Source organism: Asterias rubens, chromosome 15 (assembly GCF_902459465.1).
Source record: "Asterias rubens chromosome 15, eAstRub1.3, whole genome shotgun sequence".
In the NCBI taxonomy this organism is placed as follows: domain Eukaryota; kingdom Metazoa; phylum Echinodermata; class Asteroidea; order Forcipulatida; family Asteriidae; genus Asterias; species Asterias rubens.
The window spans coordinates 7,920,964-7,947,407 of record NC_047076.1 but is presented as its reverse complement, the minus strand read 5'-3'; the positions used below and the strand labels follow the sequence as shown (position 1 = coordinate 7,947,407).

General features: G+C 38.6%; 3 protein-coding genes across 3 annotated transcripts in view; 2 read left to right on the top strand and 1 right to left on the bottom strand.

Moving 5' to 3' along the window:
* The window catches only part of LOC117300088 (SWI/SNF-related matrix-associated actin-dependent regulator of chromatin subfamily D member 1-like), a 71,688-nt gene extending 70,898 nt beyond the window's left edge, over window positions 1-790 (top strand). Inside the window, exon 10 of the mRNA XM_033783776.1 lies at window positions 511-790. Coding sequence (XP_033639667.1) covers window positions 511-666 — 156 coding nt within the window. The 3' untranslated portion in view covers window positions 667-790. The remainder of the gene's footprint in view (window positions 1-510) is intronic.
* Window positions 791-12,390: 11,600 nt separating this feature from the next.
* LOC117300253 lies at window positions 12,391-22,499 on the bottom strand. Its single transcript, XM_033783983.1, has 5 exons — window positions 22,410-22,499; window positions 19,673-19,863; window positions 18,466-18,626; window positions 16,124-17,088; window positions 12,391-12,972 (listed from the first exon to the last, which is right to left on the bottom strand). The coding sequence occupies exons 1-5, from the start codon at window positions 22,497-22,499 to the stop codon at window positions 12,805-12,807; spliced, it is 1,575 nt and encodes a 524-aa protein (XP_033639874.1). The 3' UTR covers window positions 12,391-12,804.
* Window positions 22,500-22,604: 105 nt separating this feature from the next.
* Window positions 22,605-26,300, top strand: LOC117300254 (dephospho-CoA kinase domain-containing protein-like). Its single transcript, XM_033783984.1, has 5 exons — window positions 22,605-22,673; window positions 23,732-23,852; window positions 24,553-24,756; window positions 25,139-25,226; window positions 25,809-26,300. The coding sequence occupies exons 2-5, from the start codon at window positions 23,741-23,743 to the stop codon at window positions 26,095-26,097; spliced, it is 693 nt and encodes a 230-aa protein (XP_033639875.1). The 5' UTR covers window positions 22,605-22,673; window positions 23,732-23,740; the 3' UTR covers window positions 26,098-26,300.
* Window positions 26,301-26,444: the final 144 nt, after the last annotated feature.

Below are 26,444 nucleotides of genomic sequence, written 5' to 3'. Positions count from 1 at the left end.
ACCTGCGCCGATGTGAAAATTGATTGAGTAGGTTTGGAAGCTTTCCCTGGTGGGAGTATAATTAGGTGATATGATAAGGCAGTAGTCCCGGCCAATTTTTTACCTTTCGCCCAATATTTCTACATTTCACCCAGGTAGTAGTTAAAAAGCAGAACTGAGAAGTCTCTTGAATTCTGAAAATCTACTCTGTGGTAGTAGAATATAAAGCAAGACAAGTCTTAAAAAAACCAGAATCAACTCAATTGGTCGCCGAAGTTGCGAGATAATAATGGGAAAAAACACCCTTGTCACACAAAGTTGTGTGCTTTCAGATGCTTGATTTCGAGACCTCAAAATCTAATTCAAATATAGGTGGAAAATTACTTCTTTCACGAAAACTATGTTACTTCAGAGAAAGCCGTTTCTCTCAATGTTTTATACTGTCAACAGCTCTCCATTGCTTGTTACCAAGTAAGTTTTTATGCTAACAATTATTTCAAGTAATAACCATAATTTATTTTCTTTCTTCAGACGATGACGGATGTGATGGGCAACCCAGAAGAGGAGCGTCGTATGGAGTTCTTCTACCAGCCGTGGGCCCAGGAGGCCGTGAGGCGCTACTTCTACAGCAAGGTGCAGCAGCGTCGTGCAGAGCTGGAACAGGCCTTAGTTATCCGCAACACATAGTGTGCTATAAGGTCTCTCTCGGTGTTGTGTTAAGAACAAAACTCAAACCTAAGCCCAATTTCATAGAGCTGCCTAAGCATAACAAGTTGCTAAGTACAACAAAATTGTGCTTACCAGAAACAGGTTACCAGACAAATTTCCATTAACACGTGTACAAATTGTGACTGGTATGCTGTTCATTTCTGGTAAGCAAAAAAACTTGTAAGCAATAATTTCTGCTTAAGCAGCTCTATGAAAGTTGGCCCTGTAGTTTTATATATTTTTGTTGTTTCACGGAGCCTGTAAACTCCTATTTTGTAACATCTGGGAGGTTCTTGATCTAGAATAAGGGGGGACCCAGACCAGAAAGCCATTTTCCCCAGAAATATTGACACTTTGTAAGTCTCATTCCTGGATAACCTTATTCTGGTAAGCAAAAAAAAAAAAAACACGGTTTTGTGCTTTGCCCAATTTGTTTGCTTAAGAAACTTCAAATTGGGTCCAGCTGAGCCCTATTTCATAGAAGTGCTGAAGCACAAAAAGTAGCTCAGCACAACAACACAAAACATGCTTACCAGAATATGGTTACCAGCCAAAATGCAATTTCTCATGCACAATCAATCACTGGTATCCAGCCAATTTTTGCGAAGCAGAAATATTTTGTGCTTAAGCAGCTATGAGAAATTGGGTCCAGGTTAACTGGGGAGTGACCCCCAGTGCTTTTTTTTTAGAATCCTCCTCTTCCCTTGTGGGACACAGCGTAATTGTAACAATCATGCGGGCAGTCAAATGATTAAGCCGCCCTGACGACGGTGAATTAAATTTATTAGAAACAATTACAGCGTCCCAAAAGATGACATCCCCCCCCCCCTGGTTTGCCCTCTTTATTTTTATTACTCTTTTTCCCTCGTCGATTCCAACGCATTTATCACGATTTCCGTAAAAATCGGTATGTCACATCCAGGGGGAAATAAAAAACGAGGGCAAAGTTCGCAAGCCAAATAATCTAAGTCTGATATTCAAGATAGACATTTTCTTGATTTATTTTTTGAAAAACACTTCAAGGACATTTTTTTCGTAAGGACAAACTAAATTGAACAATGGTGACACATCATAAAGTGCTACTCTTACAAGCTTGTATATGCCTGCACAAATCATCTACAACTAACAAATGCAGCGCCATCTTTAAAAACCAAAAGAAAGACCGATTATAGCCAGCACAGAAGAGGCTTAATATTTAAGACTGGCTATAATTATAGACCGCGCTATTGCAATCGGTCTATAATTAAAGACTGTCTAAACGCGTCTCAAGTTAGCCGGCTATAACGCATAGACTGGTTTAAGACCGCTTGGTGCAATCCGCCCCTGGCCTTACGAAACCCTGTCCTGCCTTTTAACTCGTGTGAACCCAAGTACGATACCCCGACCGAAGCTGTGCATGGGAATGTGGGGTTTCAGTCCCTACCTGACTGGGTTTTATTATCTTCTATTACACATTTCTTTGCTAAGCAAAAAAATGAGCGGGACACTCATGTAAACGTAATGTAACTTTGGCTTGCATTTGGTTTGTGTTAAGTAATTTTTTTTCTGTGCTAAGCAAGTTCTTGTGTCTCTACATGCTATACAAAATTATGCCCGGGCACCATCTGATATATCGTATCCAACAACTTTCAACAAAGTACAAGTATTAGTTGGCAGTAGATCATTTTTTGTTGCGTTACTTTCGCACGCTCTATGCAAAAAGGTCAGGTTTATCTGTCTAACCAAACTGTAAAAACAGGTCACACCATGAAGTTGTGGATCATGGCCTTGATTCCACTAAGGGGAAGATACCTCAACCGGGGTAGATAACCCCAAGGGGGTAGACACTCTAGTGAAATCTTTCCCTCTGGTGTATAAACAGTTTGCCCCCGTCAAACTCACCATTGATATCCGTAGATATTTCCCATGACATGTTCGTAATCTGGCGGCGTCAGGCCGGTGATAGACATGAAATTCAATACTTCCTATCAATTTCACGAGGGGTGTGTGTTTAGGGAAGGGAGTGGGGGCAGGTTGTGGCTCTTGGCTGTCAGTAAATAGGTCACAACTTTGTAAGGAAGTTTTGTGGATCGGAGCAAATGTACTCGAGTGAGATGCGGGGGGTGATGAGTGATTGGTTGAAAAGACAAAAAAATTGCCAATTTTGTTTTGTACCCCTTTTGGGGGTGTGTGACCCTAGGGATCTGCTGATGCTGTGAATTACTGTCTGTAACCGTGCCCTAATGTTTGTTTCTGAACTGCCAGAAAATATTGCTTAGCAAGTTTATTTGCTAAGCGGAGGTTGTTTTGGGTGAAACTTACTGGTGGCATTTTTAAACAAGTTTATCGTGGATTGGAATCGCTCTATACTCCTCCCCTTAGTGGCATACTTTGTGTAGCACATGTGTCCACCAATAATGTACTGAAGGCACTTGAACAAGCAGAAATATTTTAAGACAGTTTTTTGCTTTCCTTTTCTTTTTATTATAACACTGATTCATGTAGAACCCTAGGGCTTACAAAGTACTGCAGCGCATTCAGCAGCCACCACCAGAAACAGCAGGGGCAAACCCCTTCTCTTATCGATAAGTGTAACTGGGTTCATTAACATGCACTATACAACACATAGAACCTACAGCTTAACGTACCATTCGAAGGACAAATCAATATTGGTTCAAGTGTCAAGACCAGGACTCGAACTCGCACTCTGCTGATCAGAAACACCAGAGCTTGAGTCCGGTGCTCTTGACCGTTACGCACCTTCTACCATATAGGAATACCATTTACCAAAGGTGTTCTGTGCCTATAAATGAAACTATAACCTCGTTTGGGAACCCAAATCAACCTTGTGGGCTCAAGTAACAGAGCCAGACCACATCAAACTTGATAAGGAAGTGGGTTGTGCTGATCGCTTTAGTGCAATCAATTCATTACTCCAGCCCCTTCTCACGGTGTCTTCCCAGACTAATGTGGTTGCGGGGTAATTTCCATCCCAAAATGTTCCACTCGTCAAGCTACTTCCTGGGAGTAGATAGACGATGACAGTTATAAAGAAAGTTATGTCTTGTTGCACTGTCTTCAGATTACAAGATATTGTATCTGTGGTCTGGAGAAAATAATCACAGGAAATTCTGACGGTCACTCTGAAGTGATAAAAAAGACCTCTTAGAAAGTTTTGGTCAGTCAAGCTATTTTAAATTTGATTATTTTTTGTATCATTCTTGAGGCTTATCATGAAAATCAGTACTTATTTATCGAGCCGTATGGAGCCAAATAATTTGGGCATGGCTGCGAATTTATTTTGGCCAGACGAAGTGTCTACCGAGTAGCATTTTGGACATCAGCGACACCATGCCTATAATGTGCACATTGAAAGATGTGAGTGCTGGGGTCGATTTCACGAAGAGTTACATGTAGGACTAGTCCTAACTTAGGACTAAGTCCTAAGAGATATAAAAAAACGTAAAGCTAGTCTTAAGTTAGGACGAGTAACTCCTAAGTCGAGATAAGACTAGTCTTAACTCTTTGTTAAATCTACCCCAGTAGCCTTACGTTTAACACTTTAGAGACCACTCATTTTTGTATAATCACCACAATCTGCCAAGACGCCACCATGGTTTTTGACTGGCACCCCCCCCCCCCCCCATGAACTAAGATAGTGACAGAATTGGGAGACTGCCAGTAAACGGCTAGATTAGATAGCTCAGTAGGGTAAAATCCTGCTCTTGCCAATTGATCAACCCCAAATCGATATGAAAAGTACGTTTGACCTGTTACAACAGCGAACTGGTTCTAGTTTGGCTAGGTAACTGCTTAGTCCGTTATAAAAACACCCATTGGTATTGATTCCAAATCAGTGTATTTCAAATGTCCAAATACAGTAGACCCCTTACTGCAGGCATGAAACTTTTCCTCGGATCAGCTGATTTCCTCTTCTATTTTTTAAAGACACTGGACACTATTGGTAATTGTCAAAGACCAGTCTTCTCACTTACTGTATCTCAACATATGCATAAAATAACAAACCTGTGAAAATTTCAGCTCAATCAGTCGTCGAAGTTGCGAGATAATAATGAAAGAAAAAACACCCTTGTCACACGAAGTTGTGTGCTTTCAGATGCTTGATTTCGAGACTTGAGGTCTTGAAATCAAATTCGTTGAAAATTACTTCTCTCTCGAAAACTACGTCACTTCAGAGGGAGCTGTTTCTCACAATGTTTATACCATCAACCTCTCTCCAATACTCGTAATCAAGAAAGGTTTAATGATGATAATTATTTTGAGTAAATACCAATAGTGTCCACTGCCTCAGTTATACAATTCAAAATTGAAAAATCATATACTAAATCACTGAAATTTGTACTTTCCTCTTTTTTTGGTGAAGTTACAGTTGCATGCCTGTACAAATGATGTCACCAGCCCACTTAGTGCCCTCATTCAGGTCAATGAAGACCTATGATTGGCGGTGAGTTGTGCGCAGTACAAAGTCTTTATTGTTAGACACCCAGCAATAGTGACCAATGCAAAAGGTGGACTGCAAGAACTTTCCTTCCTAAAGTCCAACAGGTCGAAGTTTCCACTTAAACTTAAAAGCGACTAATTATTTGTTGGGAAAACAAGTTACACACTTGTTTGATTAGAGCCTCGACGTAAACGCCCATCAATTAGTTTTTGTTTTTTTTGACAACACACAACACAAGTTGATCTGTTGTTCTGTTTGTGAGTGGCAGGTCAGGAAACAATGAAGTGATCACTTGTCAAAAAGCTGTGAAATATGACGTAATGCAAACAGAAAACAAACTCTTTCCTGTATATGATGTGATGACTTAACAAAATTTAGTGATGTGCCAAAACTCCGGAAATCAAATGATTATCGGTTCTTAATCTGCGGCACGCTATTCAAAATATGAATTTAGATGTGTTTTGTCATCTTGCAAATGTAAACAATTCCTGGAACTTTACCAACTCCCTCGAGAGCGTAAACAACCTCAAGTCACTAATGAACACTAATCAATAAGCAATAATCAATCACATTGCTCGTATTAGTTTTCACTTGTTCCCACGAACAAAAGAGAAATTCTTCGAAATGATCGTCGAGGAAAGCAAACCTGTTCATGGGGTGAGCAAAAATTCACTTTGCTTCTACCATGACATCATTGCCGAACAATTTACCAAATATTATCAAAACATCCCCCAAGTCCCATTTAACTGCTACATAAAAATTACCCTCTGTCCTGCCTCTAGTTAATGTACATATTGTGTCGCTCCGCAGCTTTTTACTGATAGTGTCATCCAATGGGATTGGTGATTAATGTTTCAGTGTTTGACAAGGGCTTGAGTCGGGAGGCCAATTGCATAGAGCTGCTTAGCACACAAAACTATTGCTTACCAGAAATAGGTTAGCATAAAAAAAACACCATATAAAGCGTATTGACTGGTGCCCTCTATTTTGTTGTGCTTAACATATAATTTGTAATCTGTGCTAAGTGAAACTATTTGGTTTGTGATTTGGGGTTGGTGGGAGGCAGGTAGAAGTCTGTCAAGTTTCCGCTGGTAAACCATAAATTGAATAATTGGTGGCGAGGAAATTGGCCAATCACAATATGCAAGGATCGCCGAAGGTCAGAGTTTTACCGCTCAGCGTTGATGTTTCACATCTGGGTCATCAAACATCTGAGGTTGTGTGAATGCAAAGCGGATGGGTGTAACACTGTATGTAGATCAATATTATCGATAACAAAACTCGGCTACCGGCAGTAAGCGGTTTAGCAGATTCTGAATGGTTAGTCTCCATATAAGTCTGAATTTGTAACGTTCAAAACAAACCGTTGTAACTTAAATAAAGGCAATTACAATAATTGTAATCAACTTAAAGGGTGTTGACTTTGTTCATGAAGTGAGCTTAAAATTTACTCAGCACAGACACATTTTGCTTTAGCAGAAATCGTTTACCAGCCAAATATGACGAAAGGGGGAATGAATCAGATGTGTTGATGATGCATCTAATATCCTGCTCGATTTTATTGAATCGCGTGATAGCCCAATTTATGTGCATGGAAACTTCCCCCATCGCTTTTAATGAAATTAATGGTTATGAAGCAACTGGGTAACTCAGAATGACATTTTGTCTTGAAATACCAGGACAGGTTTGTAAGACAGTGACTTTGAAATATGGATGTCCATTCTTTAAAGGGGAAAGTGGACTCACACACCTGACAAAGTTGTTTTTATTCAGTCCAACAAACATGATTGATTTGGGAGGTTCCAATCAGTTATGGATGTCGGACATTTTTTCTTCTTTTTCTTCTATGCTGTTCTTTTTTACTGTAGTAATTTACTATCATCACCATTTTTACAGGTTTGCCATAACACCATGCACATGTACACGGAAATTGAGTTGTGGTAGGATGGGATGTAAAGCTGTTGGCCATGTGTGTTGTGTAACGCACATTTAAAAAAAAAAGTGCACTTATCGAAAAGAGGTGTTCCTGGTTTGATTGGCTGCACATTGTTCCACAGCACCTTGTAAAACATTACATATGTAGTCCCCAAAATTCATATGTTGCAAGAAAATACATTATGTTGAAGTGCTTTGAGTAACACTGACCTTTATTAGAAGCCACTATTATAAGATTGTTTTCTTAAAGAAACAGTAGTCCAACAATTCGATGGATGGATCAGTATCTTTTTAAATGCCTTCAGGAGATCAGAGCTCAAAGAGAAGTTCTAAGCATTTGGTGTTACCGTAAACCTTACTTGATTATAGACGATGTGACCTATGTTTACATTTAAACCGCCCTCTGTTGAAAAAACACTGTATACGTCATGTTTCGACGGGCAAAAAGGCACGTAGTCATGGTAAGATTGCATACACTTTCTAGCTGGCTGCCAAAACACAAAGGTTTTGCCCGGCGGTATGCGCGCGAATCATGTTATGGTTTTCGTGTGACGTCAGTGGTCACATCGGCTATATCTTCATTCTTGTTGTTCTGTGGTTGATTTAAAAGCTGTGTGCTGTCAGCAATCTTCATAACAGGGCTTCAAAACAAGAAGATTCTGGCCTTTTTTATTGAGTGGCTGTAGTTCAAATCTTGCAGCCATTTCTGGCCGCTACGGGTATTTTTGTACAAGCCGCTTGTAGCCGCTATGGTCTCTAACAGCTTAGTTAAGGGTTTAAACAGAATCACACAAAGGACTTCAATAACACAATTTATTTGTAGTTAATTTCTTCTCTGAATTTATTTTGAAAGATACTTCTGGTATGGAAAACATTTCCAAGTATTTAAGGATTGTTTTCCTAATTCTAAAAATATGCTGACCTTTGACCTTCGATAAGACAGGCAGAAATTATTTCACTATGCCGCCAGTAACATTTATAATGATTTTTTATTCACATTGATATTTGTAGTGGTAATATTTAGTTAGTTATAAAGGTTAATATTTATTATAGATATAATAAATACTTATTACATTTATAGAACAGGTTTTTTTTTTCAGTTGAAACAGCTAATAGTAGAAGTACTTACAAGTATGTAATCTTTACAATTAAAAACTGAATGTCATGCCTTTACATCCGCTTCAGAACCATTTACAATAAAAACAAACAAACAAACAAACAGGTAGGTGTGAACTTTAATTGGTGTGTATCTCTAATAAGGAAGGTTTTAAACACATTTTTAATGACCTTTCGATCATGAAGTGACCTTTTCGATAATGATATTACTAGCCCTGACCCATGGATGTGAATATCAAACAAGGAAAGTTTTATACACATTATTAATGACCTTTTGATCGTGACCTTTTGTCAATGACCTTTGGATATTGACCTTAGCCTGACCTGTTTACACTTTGTAAGAGCAAAAAATCACAACTTCAAAATTGGCCCAAATTTGATAAAAATGCTAGACTTACCCCTTGTCGCTTTTCATTGTTTTGCCTATTTTTCAAGTATCAATATTTCCCTAAATATAGCTTGAATCATAGCTCAAGTTATATAAAAAGGCATCAGTAGAGCCTACTGCATCATTTTAGAGCAAAAAAAACAACTTCAAAAAGGCCCAAATTTGATAAAAATGCTGGACTTACCCCTTGACGTTTTTTCATTTTTTTGCCTGTTTTTCAAGTATCAAAACTTCCTCAAATTTCCTCAAATAGCTTGAATCATAGCTCAAGTTATATAAAAAGGCATCAGTAGAGCCTATCGCATCATTTAAGAGAAGAAAAAAAATCTTCAAAATTTGCCAAAATTTGATAAAAATGCTAGACTTGCCCCTTGTCGCTTTTCTTTTTTGGCCTATTTTTCAAGTATCAATATTTCCCTTAATATAGCTTGAATCATAGCTCAAGTTATATAAAAAGGCATCAGTAGAGCCTACTGCATCGTTTTAGAGCCAAAAAAACACAACTTCAAAAAGGCCCAAATTTGATAAAAATGCTGGACTTGCCCCTTGACGTTTTTTCATTTTTTTGCCTGTTTTTCAAGTATCAAAACTTCCTCAAATTTCCTCAAATAGCTTGAATCATAGCTCAAGTTATATAAAAAGGCATAAGTAGAGCCTACAGCATCATTTTAGAGCAAAAAAAATCTTCAAAATTGGCCAAAATTTGATAAAAATGCTGGATACCCCTCGTCGTTTTTTCATTTTTTTGCCTATTTTTCAAGTATCAATATTTCCCTAAATATAGCTTGAATCATAGCTCAAGTTATTTAAAAAGGCATCAGTAGAGCCTATTGCATCACTTGAGAGAGTGAAAAAAAATCTTTAAAATTTGCAAAAATTTGATAAAAATGCTGGACTTACCCCTTGTCGTTTTAAATTTTTTTGGTCTATTTTTCAAGTATCAATGTTTCCCTAAATATAGCTTGAATCATAGCTCAAGTTATATAAAAAGGCATCAGTAGAGCCTACTGCATCATTTTAGAGCAAAAAAATCAAAATTTGCCAAAATTTTATAAAAATGCTGTCGTTTTTAAATTGTTTGGCCTATTTTTCAAGTATCAATATTTCCCTAAATGTAGCTTGAATCGAGCTTCAAAATTTGCCCAAATTTGATTAAAATTTTTTTTGTTTCCTTTTTTGGCCTATTTTCAAGTATCAATATTTCCCCCAAAATGATGCATCCCAGGTTTTTGTGATGATGAAATTATCAGGCTAGGTGGGTCAATACCTTCTACTACCACACACAGAGCACCATCCTTTTACTACAGGTCTGGTAACCATCTTAAAGCACCCCCTACAAACACAGTAAATAAATACATGTATTCAAATTAGACGTAAATACCTCCTCTTTTAAAGTCATAATCCCTGTTCATCAAATGTTAAAACCCAACCACATACCATCAAGGTAGAACTCACAGAACCCAACACACCACAGCTAACCCCAAAACCCCCTTAACATACATAGTTCCAACTACACAAAACACCACAACGAGCAGTCTACAACGCCCCCAATTTACCCCATAACCTACATTTCTCCCAACACTCCCATAATCCCCCTTCCCTCCACAACACGAAACCAGACGTCAGTGGTTCAGTTCCCAGAAGAATAATTACAACTAGCATGCCATAAACACTTCCATCCCTTGCCAAATAAAGACACCTATCACTATCCCTTCCTGTTACAATCAATCTTTGAGTCACGCCTCCATGTTTTTTTTCTTTCTTCTCCCACTCTCGTTCTTCTTGGACCCATTAATTGTAAATAATTAAGGGGACGTCAGGTTTGTCTGCCAGGGTGTCTGAGCCGGATGGGAAACTGTGAACAGGGTCACACGCCTGTGACCTGGATTAGGGCAACAAACCCACATAGAAGTGTTTCTCTGCTCCCTTTAATTTCCTGCGCATTTACAACAAAACTAGGTCATTAGCCACCAAAATCCTTTCAGGATGTGGGTTTTCAAAAATGTATCCCTTTCACGGAGAAGATACGAAAGTGGTTTATTTGCGTATTAGGTTGGGTTATTTTTAAGCTTTCATGAAAAAGCATCACGTAGCCACTGTGCTTTCCTGCATGCTCACAAACAGACGGGCGTGGACAGAGTTATATCAACACTTATATAGTTTTTGAAACAAAGGTCAGAGGATGTTTACAATTTTAAGAACAAATCATCTAAATAAAACCCGACATCCACTTATCTTTTCACAATTACTTGATTCTTCAAAGTGAGAAGAATTACGGTTGAAGCTCAAGTGTACATGTCCAGCTAAAAAGCACCCAGTTCTGGGCCCAATTTCATAGAGCTGCTAAGCACATAAATTTGCTTAGCATGAAATTTCTTCCTTGATAAAAACAAGTTTACCAACCACATTTCCATTTGTTGCATACTGTTTGTTACTGGTATTCAACTGTTGTTTGCTTATCCTGAAAATCATGTGGAAATTTGGGTGGTAATCCTGTTTTTATCGAGGTAGAAACTCCATGCTAAGCAAATTTTTGTTGGGTCTGACAGAAAAAAGGCAACCAAAGCTAAGACCAAGGCCTATTTTTATTGAGCTGCTTGCTTATAACAGTAAGCAGATTTTCAAGCCAACTATAGCAAAAAAATTTGCTTAAGCATAAGCGTATTTCACAGGCTAGGTGGCCATGTTGTGCATTTCCCATGGATTGTATTGTTAAATCATTCGTTTTCACACAGTAAGCACCGAAAGGTTAGAATGCCTTTTCATGTGCTTACTGTTAGTAGCGCTATGAAATGGAACATCGCAGTAAGTAAGCACAAAAAGGTTGTTAGGCAACGCTATGACATTATTACAAACTGTGGCCATCCGTTTTTGTTTTGCATAGAGCTTTCTACAGTTTCGGGCTGTGACGTAGCAATAGACCTTTATTTAGGTGTGGCCATCTTGATTTTACTCTATTCCAACTCATTGTAACCAAACGATTGACAAAATAATAGTCTGGTGCCGTGTTTGCACAATGAATGTTGGCATTCATTACTGTTATGGAAACAGGGAACATGACCAAGATGGTGGCAGTATGAGAAAGGTCTATACAAGTAGAAAGGTCTACAGGTGCATACACTAAGATGCCTAAAATTCTCCCATGTCTGCTCGGCACGTCATGGTGAACTAACCCATGCCATACTTTCTTATCAGTGTATTAGTAATGGTCGATCAGCGCCACAGATTGCCACAACATAAATTTGCCAAAAGATTGAGAACCTTATCTCTTCCAGTAGTGGCTAAAATTCCATTGCAAATGAGCAAAGCTAGCGTGGGCTTCTCCAGTTTACCACACTGGGCAATGTCTTTACTGTACAAAAGCCTGTGTATGCCTCAAAATGCCACGGTCAGAGCAACCAACTCTCCCTGACTGACCTACACTGTACAGACCCCTGAATATGATCAAACCTATCCATGTTAATTAAAGGCAGTGGACACTATTGGCAATTGTCAAAGACTAGCCTTCACAGTTGGTGTATCTCAACATGTGCATAAAATAACTAACCTGTGAAAATTTGAGCTCAATCGGTCATCGAAGTTGCGAGATAATAATGAAAGAAAAAACACCCTTGTCACACGAAGTTGTGTGCATTTAGATGGTTGATTTCGAGACCTCAAGTTCTAAATCTGAGGTCTCGAAATCAAATTCGTGGGAAATTACTTCTTTCTCGAAAACTATGGCACTTCAGAGGGAGCCATTTCTCACAATGTTTTATACTATCAACCTCTCCCCATTACTCGTAATCAAGAAAGGTTTTATGCCAATAATTATTTTGAGTAATTACCAATAGTGTCCACTGCCTCTAACACATTTGAAAATCTCACTGATTAAAGAAACTTTATGCCTGTGATTTTTTTCACCGAACTCAGGAAAGTACTGAGTATACAGTGCTAACACACATCGGTGTATGTGGGTAAACCCCAAATGAATATGTTGAATGTAGTTCTAAATATCCCCCTGAATGTTGCCAAAAATCTCCAGCTCTGCATGCACTATTGCAGCATATTGAGGTATGGGTTCAAAGCTTTCTTGAGAAACACTCTAATAGTAGGAGGGTTAAGAGATGCAAACTTCTGTCCTCCACAAAAAAGCGGTTTACATAAAGACCTCTATGACATTTATGGATTGAAACTACACTATCAGACAAATCCTCCAACATGCTGATAATCTCACTTAACTGTCGCTGTCCAATGTTTAGATCCTCCGACGCTTGGAGTCTGGTTCCCCGTCTGCTGCTGCAGCAATGGCGGCTGCTGCGGCTACTGCTGCTGCTGCTGCTGCTACTGCTGCAGGTCGAGGCGCTCTCATGGGCTGTGTGTATTCCCCGTTATTGAATGCATTTATGCCAGGTCCTTGAGTTGGCTGTAGAAGTACAAAACAAATTTTGTAACAAGTATGTAACAAATAATACTTCACAATTTCATGAAACCTAAATATTTCCCAATATTATACTGTTAATTTATTTAAATATTTTCCCCATAAAATTTCAATATTTGAAAATGTAGAGAGAAAATCAAGGATAACATGATAAGAAAAAGCAATAGCTGGGGCTCTTCTGTGCACAATAAAAAACCTCAATTCTTAGTCAATATTTGATAAAAGTGCAATGCTTACCCATTACAACTTTTGTCAAATTTGTTGCCAACATTTTCAGGTTTTAATTTATGCAATAAAATGAAGCATTAGGCACTCTTGATTTCATTTCTTATAACATTTGTCAATTTTAATATTTTACATACTCAAAATATAGCCCTGGGCATTGCTTAGCAAAAAAACAGCTGGATAGAGAGAAATGGCAAACTTGTGAAGAGGCATTCCTCCAGCAGTAGAGCGAAAAACGTGTAGGCTAGAAATTTAAAAAAGTGGACATTGGACAAGTAGTCCAACATTACCCCTGACTGCCCCTGTAAGCGACATACACTCTTGGCTCCTTGCCTTACTCAATTACACCACATGGCGACCAACTGGCCATGTGCCTGGCAGATAAACCATCTGCGCCGTCATGTGAATGCTGTAGCCCCTTTAAAGCCCCATGAGTGATAAATTGTCACTCTCATGGAGCCAATAATCATTTAGCCAGGATAACTCCAGCATAAAGTGGCTTAAATGACTAATGCCAAATTCTTGGAGTTACAAGTAAGCATGGACAGATGGGGGGAAAGTAACTCAAGACGTAATTGGGTCGGCAACATAACCTTAAAGGAGATACAGGATATCTGAGAAAAGAAGCAAAACAGTGGAATGATACTAAACCAAAAGGAGGCCTGATGCTACATTGAGGCAACAAAGGCAATTGACTCCATGCCCCTGGTCATTTCCTTAGGGACACTGAATTGTCTTGGTGCCACTGGAGTTTCCATTTAGAAAAACAAGTTTCCCTATTTGAGGCACTACGCTTTGACCATAACGACCCCTAACCTTTCAAAATCCAACTGCATGTTTTGCTTGATTCTGTTAAATTAGTAAACTGATCATACTTTACATTGGGTCAGGCATACCATACCACAATAATCAGAGTCCAACAGTTTGGGTGTTGAGTTTTCATATTGAGTTGCACTGACGACTGCACTAATAAACTGGGATCAGGCTTACCATCATTGTCAGAGTCCAAAAATTTGGATTTTTAGTTTTTTATACAGTATGGTCTTGGATAGTCTTGGTCCCAAGATGTCTAGTTGTGTAGTAACAACATTTATAATCGCTATAAACCGCTACCACCCCAAGGACCACTCGCCACAAGAGGGCGCTATCATTCCAGTAACCGCTATCACACCACGAACTGCTACCACAAGAGCTCATGTGATATCAAATGTTATCTTAGTTCATAAGTTTGTAACTATTCTCTGCTATCTTAACAAATCAATTTGTTACTATTCTCTATACAAAAATATATCAAGAAACATTACAACTAGAATGTCAGCCAGACATTTTCTCTTGTAAAGTAAACATCTCATTTTCCTCCAAAATGTTATGACTCATTTCCTCAGAGTAGGCCCCGCATTAAAATTGTTGTCTTATGCTTAAAAATGAATTTGAGGACTGTGGGAACCACATATAGACATGTATCTCCTTGTGCTACAAAACGTTTATCTTCAAAAAATACTTTGGCTAATGGGTTTTGCTATGAGACCATAATAGCAGTCCTCAAAATTACTCGCATCACCAACAGTAATTGATATGGTGCTCTGTGCTTTTGTTGTGGTGCCCTTCGCAAGGTTTCAATACAAATTTGACTACCAGTGCCCCATACAAAAACGAAATTGCTGTGCCTTTTCATGAGCAAAGTTCAAGGGACGGTATCTACTATCTACACGTAGGCATAAACTTGTTTGTACAGAAAAGGTGATCTTGTTTCTTTCCAGGGCATTTCCTGTCAGGCATGATGTTACATCAGTCATTTGGGAATTTTAACATTAAGTATCATAATTTCCAAATGAATTCAAGAGTTACACAAATAACACCTGAACAAGTTTTCACATGCCCCTTTCTTCATATCAAAGGTTGATCAAAACCAAACAGGGCGATCATCACAAAATGTAAGCTGATTAGAGCAGACTGATCAAGACGTTGAGTTAACAGCCGCCAGTTCTTCTCAGAACCACCACTCAGTGTTGTTGACTCGCAACGGTGACTTGGACTCGATTTTGTTGACTTGCGACTTGACTCGACTTGGACAAAGATGACTTGCGACTTGACTTGACTAGATGAAAAATGACTTGCTTACAATACTGCCACCACTGCACTGCACACCTCACCTGAATGTACTTCCGCCATGCCAAGTTTCAAATAAGGGAATCAATGTGTGGTGAAGAGGTTTACAACTAGTGGTTTAATCCCAATGAGGCATGGTTCTTGATAATTTTACCGAGATGAAGTCAAGGTAAATTATCAAGAACCAGGCCTCGGCGGGTTTAAACCACTAGTTGAAAACCGATTCAACACACTTTGATTCCCCTTCATAAATACCTTTTTGGCTAAAAGGCGTAATAAGTAAGAAACTCTGTAAAACCTATCCGTTTCCAAGTGCTTGAGCTCTGTTTCCACCTCCATATGTTCAGTATGCACATGTACGATGTTCGTACGCGTGTGTTTTTCGGTTACGTTCGTGTGCATGCGCATATAGTCTTGGTGCATATTCGCTGGTTTTCCTTTCACACACAGCGCAGCCAACTCACCGACAGTGCCTGCATCGCCCTTAACAAGAAACGTCTTGCATCAAGACTAGTACGGACAACCGGTTATAAACACTGGTCATTATCAACGGTTTAAACACCCCCACGTGACGCGCTCTCCACCAATAGGAATAGAGAAACTGTCCGAGGTATTTATGAATTGTACTTAAAATACCTCTTTCATTGGGCTGTGTAAAAAATGTGTATAATGTGGCTGTATAAAATGTGGCTGCATGAAGTAATTTGGATTCTTAAATTACTTCAATTTTAATATTGTTAACAAGATTTTAATCCTGAATGCATTTACTGCGCTTATGAAGACAAAATTTGAGAATACTTACATTTCTTTGTTGTTGTGGAAAATTGTGCACCATCCTATCAAACGAGGATTCGCTCATGGTTGGCATGGTTGGGGGCAAATCCATTCTGGGTAACACCCCAAACCCTCCCTCCTTCCACTGCTCAGACTGAGGCATTTGCAGTTCACCCTGGAACCGTGTCTCTGCTACGAGAAAGGGCTGTGGACAATCCGCAGGGTGTTTACGCTTGACCAGCGGGTGTCGTATAAGTGAGGAGGTCAATTCCGCGTTTGGTGGGACCTGATCAGATGTACTGGGTACGGGAAATTGATTCTGATAGGGTCTCTTGAGGTGAGCTAGCTGAGCTCTTCGATCATCTGACACGTCCGGTCGTGTCCCTGCTTCCGGTTCGTTTACGGCGCCCTCGCGCCATGCAACACGCTCAAGAAATGTCGGCTGGTTCGGCCTTGCTTCTCCCACTCGTCGCCTGTCCTGTTTGAGTTTGAACTTTGGCCTCGCTCCCGTTTTCAGGAAGTTCAACCCACTTGTGTCCGCCGTTGAATCTTTCAATATGTTTGACCTTAGCGGTGGATTTATTTCAGATGTAGCATTTCGATGACTGGCGCCCTCTTGTGACGCCTCAACATCATGTGGCTTGTAGTCGTCAGGGTATGGATTGTAATTGAGGGGTAATGTTGCATGCGCCGTTGGTAACCGGGGAAACTGGTCATGTGATGTTAATGGTTTCTCCCATTCCCAAGTGGGGAGGACTTTGGGAGGGGCTGGCAGATGCAGTGGTACTTCTTGTTTAACGGCAGCACTAGAGTCTATGGATGTATTCGGTGGTTTGGTGATGGTAGAGTCTGGTTTCCTTGGGCCAATGTGTTGGCTTTTGCTTGAGTCCAGATATGTGGGAGCTGGGGTGTCTGACTTTGATGCTATAGGTGCATTGTCTTGTGTTGATGAAGATGAAGAATGATCTTGCCCAGCAGTATGTGGTACGTCCGCTAAAAACAACAACAATAAACACAATGTAAACAAGGATGAGAGTAATTTCTTACAAACAAGTCTGAAACTACAATCTAAATTTAAGTAGGTATATTGAAATGAAGGCATTTCCCCCTGGTTTGGTAACCCCTGGAGTTATAGATTCCAAGGAGCTTCTTGGAGCAGTATCCTCAGTGCTAGAGAAGTCAATCAAACAGCAGCATTTATTTTTAGAGACACTGGACACTAGTGGTAGCTGTCAAAGACCAGTCTTCTCACTTAGTGCATCTCAACATAGCATAAAATAACAAACCTGTGAAAATTTGAGCTCAATTGGTCGTCGAAGTTGCGAGATAACTATAAAAGAAAAAACACCCTTGTCACACGAAGATGTGTGCTTTCAGATGCTTGATTTCGAGACCTCAAATTCTAAATCTGAGGTTACGAAATCAAATTCGTGGAACATTAACAGAGCAACTACAAACAAATCTGAATTCAGATAAAAGTTTGAAATTTCTTATCCCTGTGAAAAAACTCACAGGTGTATTACTCAGCTGGGATTCAAACCCACGACCTTTGCGATTCTAAAGCAGTGTCCTGCCAACTAGAGTAATATGCCTGGGATTTTGTTTTCACAGAGCTCGAGAAAGTACTGGGTACATACAGTGCTAACACACATCAGTGTAGGCCTATATATTGGTGAAACCTAAATTAACATTCTTTATTCACGATGCAAATTTCCATCTGTTAAAGCACATTCTGTCATTTTGGAGTTGCTTAGGCATTGTTATTTTTTTATGGTATTACCTTATTAAAACAAACTTAATATTCAACGTGCTTGATGCAAAATGTCCAATTGCTAGCTTAACCCTCCCACTGTCCGACCATTCAATATCATCATCCACTGTGGTTTTGATCAATAGATACACTAGGCCAGTCTGCAAAACTTTTTCAGTTGATATTCAATTCAATTCAATTCACTTTATTTCCAAATCCAAACAAATGAACAAAACAATTAGCAGTGAATAAAGAACTATGTTTTATCAAGTTTTATCAAGTGTATCGGGCATCTACACAGTACATAGTCAACCCTCCTACTGTTCGACCGTTCAATATTATCCACTTCATGGCTTGCTGCTCATGGATGTCATCTTGTACCGAATGACCACTATACTCATGGATCCCGCTGTTGTTTTTCAGCACGAGTACTGAGTGATGGGTTCAGCTGAGTGTGGATTTGAGAGTCGTGACACTTGTGTCCTTTAGCAAGACACTTGACTATTATTGCTGCATCCTTTAGATGGGACGGATATGCGCGCTGTATAAGAAGTCACTATCATTATTAGTATTGGTCACCTCATCATACGTCCAGTTAGAGACAAAAAAACAATTCTTACCGTTGCCTCCCGGCTGGAGTTTTCTCAGCCGCCGTGCGACGTCTTTACGTCTCTCCTGGAGCTTGAGTCTCGTGTCTTCAGTGGATTCATACTCAGGAGCGTAGCATATGTGGAGGGTTCCTCCATAAAATGGTTGGTCATCAAGCTTCCTCTTGCACATTCTAGCACAACAAATTACAAAAATATTAGAGCCCAATTTCATAGAGGCTTTAAGTACAATAAGTAGCTCTGCACGAAACAGTTTTGGCAAGTTGTGGCAAAGCGGTCTAGGTCACCGAATCCAAGATCTGTTGTTGTAAGCAGTAGAGATGGTTCTCATGATTGATTTATCTTGGTGCCTTAAAGGCAGTGGACACTATTGGTAATTACTCAAAATAGTTATTAGCATAAAACCTGTCTTGGTGACGATTAATGGGGAGAGGTTGATGGTATAAAACATTGTGAGAAACGGCTCCCTCTGAAGTGCCAGAGTTTTCGAGAAAGAAGTAATTTTCCACGAATTTGATTTTAGAGACCTCAGATTTAGAACCTGAGGTCTCGAAATCAACCATCTAAACGCACACAACTTTGTGTGACAAGGGTGTTTTATTCTTTCATTATTATCTTGCAAGTGCGATGGCCGATTGAGCTCAAATTTTCACAGGTTAGTTATTTTATGCATATGTTGAGATACACCAACTGTGAAGGCTAGTCTTTGACAATTACCAATAGTGTCCACTGCCTTTAACATGGCAGCACAAGCTGTATATTCTCAATGGAGCTGAGACGGTCCAAGGAATGAAACAAATTGCCAGTGACCATTGACCAAGTGTGTCAAGGTTAATTTCCATTTTTGTACCGAACACACTAAAATTTTAGTGTTTGTAGCAAGAAATTCCTTAGTCTTTTCAGTTCGTGAAACGTTGGTCAAGCAGCCAAGTCCGTTTTTAGTTGTATTGTTTGACGTGTAGTAACAGTTTATTAATTGTTCTGAGGCCAGGGTTCCCAGTATTCTTTATTTTGTTCTGTGTATTGTTCCTTGGCACATATAGACTATGGTATGTTGGAATGTAGGTGTGGCAATCGTAAAGAATAGCAATTTTGAATTCACCCATACACCAATTTGTGTAAGCACTGTATACTCAGTACTTTCCCCGAGTTCTATAAGCAAAATCACAGACATATTACTCAGGTGGGATTCAACCTTTGCAATTCTGTTCTATTATACCTTGCTGCTTGTATGTTTGCATATTTGACCCAATACACCTTGGTGAAGGCCTCAGCTGGATATTCCTCTAGTATCTTGTACTCTTCTATTGTGCCATACAGTGACATACGTTTCAACAGCTCATCGGTGACGTTGATGGCAGGCACTCCCTGGACCAGCAAGTAGCGAGACTCCTGATTGATCGTATACACCTAGAACGGGATGAAAGTAAAAGTTTTAGCCAGGATTTGGTAAAAAAAAAGGGTGTCCAAATTTGCTGGAAATTTTGGGTGTCCAAATTGTTCACTTTAAAGACAGTGGACACTATTGGTAATTGTCAAAGACTAGTCTTCACAGTTGGTGTATCTCAACATATGCATAAAATGACAAACCTGTACAAATTTGAGCTCAATCGGTCGTCGGAGTTGCGAGATAACAATGAAAGAAAAAACACCATTGTCATACGAAGTTGTGCGATTTCGGATGCTTGATTTCGAGACCTCAAATTCTGAACTTGAGGTCTCGAAATAAAATTCGTGGAAAATTACTTCTTTCTCGAAATATGTCACTTTAGAGGGAGCTGTTTCTCACAATGTTAAATACTATCAACCCCTCCCCATTACTCGTAATCAAGAAAGGTTTTATGATGATAATTATGTTGAGTAATTACCAATAGTGTCCACTGCCTTTAATACAACATACATGTGTTACAGGGTGTTCAAATTTAAACCAGGGTATTCAAATTAAAAACAGGGTTTCAAAATAACACCCAGACACTATGATGAAAATCACAGGGCAGTAAAGCGCAACATGTAGGCCTATTAATATCTTGCAAAAGGACCTAAACATTGCATTCAAATAACAAACTTTCTTAACTTAAAATTGTAACTCAAAGTCCACCAAACACACAACCAGAATTCAAAACAGGGATGAAGTACAATGTAGAACAACTGTAACAGTCTTTGATAACTTTTTATTTGTTTTAGGGAAAAGGATTTCTTTATGACGTTTGAACGTTTAAGTGACCAGTCGTGATTGATTCATTACACATCGGATATACGTATGTAACCTTGATGTGTGCTTTGTTTTGGGGAAGTGGTAAAAATCAGGAAAAACTTGTCACAACAGAAATGTCTGAACTTTAAAAACTAAGGGAAAAAATACAGCCTACTTTGTCCAAACTTGAAAAAACCTTGGGATGTGAGAGCACTCAGTAAAGTATTTGTTGTGCATTTTTAATGTTTCCCATCATGTAATTTTAACCATTTGAACACAATTTTCTGTATTTTTTTAAGGGGGACACAATACAAAATTATGTAAAATAAACAATTAGGCCTACAACAGGAAAGGATCAATGATAAGGATATATTCATTGTATTTTGTATAGGGGCCTAATGAAAAATTAATAAAATATACATTTGTTTTAAATTTAACTAATAGAAACATGCAAACATCTTTGTGAACCTCAAATCTACAATCAAGCATTCATATGTCAAGCCTAGTTCGTGATAACGTAACCCTCCTACCGTCAGGAGGAGGGTTACCTTTGCAACTAGCATGAGCCGGTGAGCGCCAAGGTTCTAAGACTCGTTAATGAGTTTTTACATAATGCAGATATTGAGGAACATTAGTCAATACCATTGGCACGTGAAGTGTGATTAGATTGAGATTTAAGGGACTGAAAAACAGTGGTAAGACTTAATTTTTAATTTAGTCTACGACTACGGGACAGGTAACATTTCTGTGTCCGCTTATTTAATATTAAAGGCCGTGCGTGGACACTATTGCATTGGCAATTACTCAAAATAATTATCAGCATAAAACCTCACTTGGTAACGAGTAATGATGAGAGGTTGATACTACTTTCTTTACTAGTATAAAATATTGTGAGAAACGGCTCCCTCTGAAGTGACTTTGTTTTCGAGAAAGAAGTTATTTTCCACAAATTGATTTTGAGACCTCAAGTTTAGAACTTGAGGTCTCCAAATAAAGCATCTAAAAGCACACAACTTCATGTGACAAGTTTTTTTTAATTTCATTCATATCTCGATCGCAACTTCGACGACCAATCGAGCTCAAATTGGAAAAGTTTCCGTCTGGCGCCACCACTTTTTCATTCGATATGAAATAATATAGTATTTAATTTACCTCAATGAGATATCCCTTTCTGTAAATATGAGTGAAAAAGTGGTGGCGCCATACGGAAAGTTATCCCTCAAATTTTCACAGGTTTGTTATTTTATGCACATGTTGAGATACAGTAAGAGAGAAGACTGGTCTTTGACAATTGCCAATAGTGTCCACTGTCTTTAAGTAACAGTTGAATATACAGAAATGTTTCCAGTCGTAGTAAGTATCAATGAAGGAAGGAAATGGTCTAGGGTTCCTCGTCTAGTTCTACCAAAGCAATTAACATAATTGAGTTTTTTTTATTTTTCCCTTTTTTATTCACGCATACAAATGTGTCAAGAGCATAGTTGGGTAATGGCACACAATTACTTGCATTGTGCATGAGACTGGGTACAAAATTGATTCAACAATCTAGTAATTCATGAATTAAACAGAACTAGACAGCTTTAATTGGTTTAGGCATTGAGGCTCCTTTGTTTGAGCGAGTCAGTTGCGCGTGTCCGGAAACTGGGCAAATTCTGTACAGGAGACCCTCCGTACAGACTTCCAATTTCTATTTTTCCCTTGGCTTTGCATTTAAATAACACAAAAAAACAAAGCAATCATATATCTAAATATTTTAACAAACCTTCACAGCTCTTTCTCGTCTACCTTCCCTGTAAGCTGGCCTTACATCACAAGATTTTTGTCGACGATGATGGTCCATGGGCGCCGCCATCTTACCTGAACCTTAGACAAGCCACTTAAGTACAATAATTTTGATTGGTGGCCTCTTTCCTTCTTGACCAATCGCGTTAGGTCTCATGTCAATCTTTAGGTATGGCTCACGTGAACGGAATACAGTCACCTGACAGCAGTACCAGTCAGCTGGGCGTCGAAGCTGTAAACACAGGTAAACGCTAATTATGATATTGATTGGAAGCGAATACATTTGTGAACAGTGACTTTAGTCCTTGATTTTTAACTTGATGTTTAACTTCAAAGTTATTTATAGCTCATGTGATGTTGGCTTCACTATGTCCCTGCCCTTCCCCCTTTTATTGCCTTTCTTTGCAAGATCTTTCAAAAATGACAGCAACACTCACACCTTAAAAGTTTTTAAAGATGCTATGTCAGATTTTTGGCCCCAAACATTAAAAAATTGAATTTTTTGAGTGAATGGTATTTCAAAGAGTATCACCCGCTCTAACGGAAAAAAATTAACTTTGACTTTTAATGGTTAGGAACCATGACAAAATTTAAAACATTTCTTATAAAACACATAAGAATTGGTCACGTGATATAATTGTCGGGATCCCGACAAAAACTAATTTTGAGCCCTTTATTTCACTGCTACTAATAAATGGCGGACTTTTTCGGGCAATGGCTCAAATGAAAGCTTGTAACTTTCTCGACCCCCCCATCAAAATACCTATTGAATTTCAAATCAAAATTGTTGGGTCAAATTGGCCAAAAAACTGACATAGCATCTTTAACTAAATCTTGAAATTTAATTTTTAAGGTGTTGCTGTCATTTTTGAAAGGTCTTGCAAAAGAAAGGCAATGAAAGCGGGAAGGGGCAGGGACAGAGTGAAGCCATGGTGAAGCCAACATCACATGAGCTTTAAACAACTCACCCATCGTTGAGACTTTCACTTTGCTTTGGTTTGTTGTTTGTTTTATTATTTGAATGATTAATTTGAAGCTTACTTCCTTATTTTAACGATGTAAGTGAAGTGACTTTAGGTATGATAATATAACAAAACTATAATACTTTGGTAATGACCCAAAAATGAAATATTTTTACAGGCCCTAAAATATTTCTTCTTTTGTTTTTAAATTATATTTGGGGATATTGCGCTACCATAACCCTCCATCCTTCTGACACAGACGAGAGAGGAAGGTGGGTTATATCGCAACTTTTTTCAGATATATTTTGTGAAATTCTAAGCTGGATTAATCTGATTTCAGCAAGTCATCATGTATCTCGTTGGATTGACGGGTGGAATTGCATCCGGCAAGAGCACTGTATCAAGCTTCTTTAAGGAACTCGGATGTCCAGTCATTGATGCTGACTTAATCGCTAGAGAAGGTGCGAGAACAAAACTTTTGAAGGATAAATTAACAAAAGAGGTTTGCGGACAACACTCTTTTTGGAAAGAACCGGTGGTTCCACTACTACTCATAAAGACATATTCAAATCTTACTTATTAGGATAAAATCAGTTTATCTTTGATGTTGATCATCTGGGGCACAATTTCATGGCTCTGCTTACAATGAAATTCTGCGATTATGGTGTCCTGTAATTTGTAAAGCACACAAATCTGTGGGCAGTAAGCGCAGAATTCTGCAAAAAGCAGAGCCATTAAATGGGGTCCTGATGATCCCCTTCAAAATGAATTTCTTTAAAAAAATAACTGATGACCAATTATTATGCCACTCTTGGGAATGGCATCAAGTTTGGATGGCCCGATTTTTGCTAAAATACTTTTTTAAAGCATGTCTTCTCTGGAACGAATTTAAACAGATGTTTCAAAATGAAAAACATACCCAAACTTTAGCATAAATACCAAGGGCAATGCAGAGAGATAATGACCATAACAGGATCTCAACAATAAATGTAATTAAAAACTTTTTTCCCCAGGCAGATTCTACGTGAAATTAGCTTAAAAATTGTTTTTTAAAGAGATGAACTCTTAATTTTACTGAATGAAATTACTTGGTGTGATCCCTTAAATTTATAATGCTGTAAAAAATTATTAAGCAGAACTTTAATCTCCCTATTTTCAAAGTGGTTGAGCCCAACAAACCATCCTGGAAACAGATTGTTAAGCACTTTGGCAATGACATACTTCAAGAGGACGGTACCATTGACCGGGCTAAATTAGGGGGAATCATCTTCAGTAATGATGAGAAGAGGCGGTTACTAAACTCCTGCACGCATCCTTACATACAGAGAGAAATGATGTGGCGGGTTTGCAAATGTTTGCTACAAGGTTCGTAAAAATGAAAGGACATAATTTCATGGCACTGGTTTTACCTGAATCATCTGTTATGGGAAGTAGGTCCATGGCTTGGGAGCACTGAATGTTCGTTGGCCTTCTATCCATCTACATTTCTGTTTCCATAATACAACTATTTCTTTTGTCTTATTTGTTTTCAATCATGTTTTTGCAATACATTGTACACCCAAAAAATTTTTTTATTAAAAATGCAAGTTTGAACAAATTGATCTATCGCTAAAATCATTATGGATGTCACACACAATATGTCGCTTAGATGAAAGTTTTTGAAAGGGACTCCTTCTCAAGATACAATGTAAACTTGAGATATGGAGACAAAAATCACTGACCTACGATTTCATTGTGTCGTTTACAGGTTATCCATATGTTATAATGGATATTCCACTCTTGCTTGAAGGCAGTGCTTTGCGAAGATTCCTGCGGAAAGTTATTGTGGTCTACTGGTAGGTTTATATTCCATTTCTTCCGTCATGGTTTCTCCTAATTATGTCAATGTTACCATTTTTGATCAGAGTGAGACTGGGACGGAATGTATGGCCCTCGATAAAGAAGTGTGTTTTGGCGACTCCAACTAGAAACATATCATTGGAAAGCATTTGCAGACTGTAAAAACTACGCAAAATATCAATGAAATTCTTTTAAAAATTAAATTGAAGCATAACAATTAAATAATGATGATACTAAGTTCCATTACTTGAAATTAAAATGAAGGTTGTTTTGTTTTAAGAACATACATCTTTTAGAGATGTACCTGTAGCATGAATTGTTTCTGCTGAAACATTTTTCCAGAATTTTTTTTCCAGTCATTGTCACCAAAACACTTGGAAGGAAATCACTATTCATAATGGTGTACAAGTATTTCACACCAAGATCTTGGTTCAATTTCTTGTCTAACAAGTTCGTGCAGATGAGGTCTGACCTTCCCAATTACAACTAATGATTTACTGCATGCTGTCAAGGTTTTTGTTTGACAAAATATAACCAACCTGATGTATGACATTATTCTTTGATATTCTTCCCTTCAGCAATGAGGAGACTCAACTGACAAGACTGATGTCTCGTAACAACCTCAGCCAAGAGGACGCCCTCGCGAGAATAAACGCGCAAATGCCTCTCGCGGAGAAACGCAAACACGCTGACTATGTCATCGACAATTCCACCACTATCGCCGACACCAGATTGGCAGTGGAATACCTTCACAGACAGTTCAGTAACTCTTACGCCCATTGGAAGATGAGGCTTATACTCGTTCTTGGGAGTCTAGGGTTCGGAGTTGCAGTGTACGGCATCATGAAAATGGTTTCAAGATTATGATAATTTTCCCTTACTGGAAAGGGCCCAGAAAAAGTCGACCAATTTCATACAGCTGCTTCCGCACAAAAAGTTTGCCAACCCCAACAAAATTATGTTAAACAGAAAAGGGTTTCCAGCTAAAATGGCATTGTTACATGTACAAATTTCTTAGTTTTGCTGAGCAAAAAAATGATTAGCAATATTTTTTTATTTTCTGCTTTAAGAAACTGGACACTATTGGTAATTGTCAAAGACTAGTCTTCTCACTTGGTGTATTTCAACTTATGCATAAAAAAACCAAACCTGTGAAAATTTGGGCTACATTGGTCGTCAAAGTTGCAATAATGAAAGAAAAAACACCGTTGTCA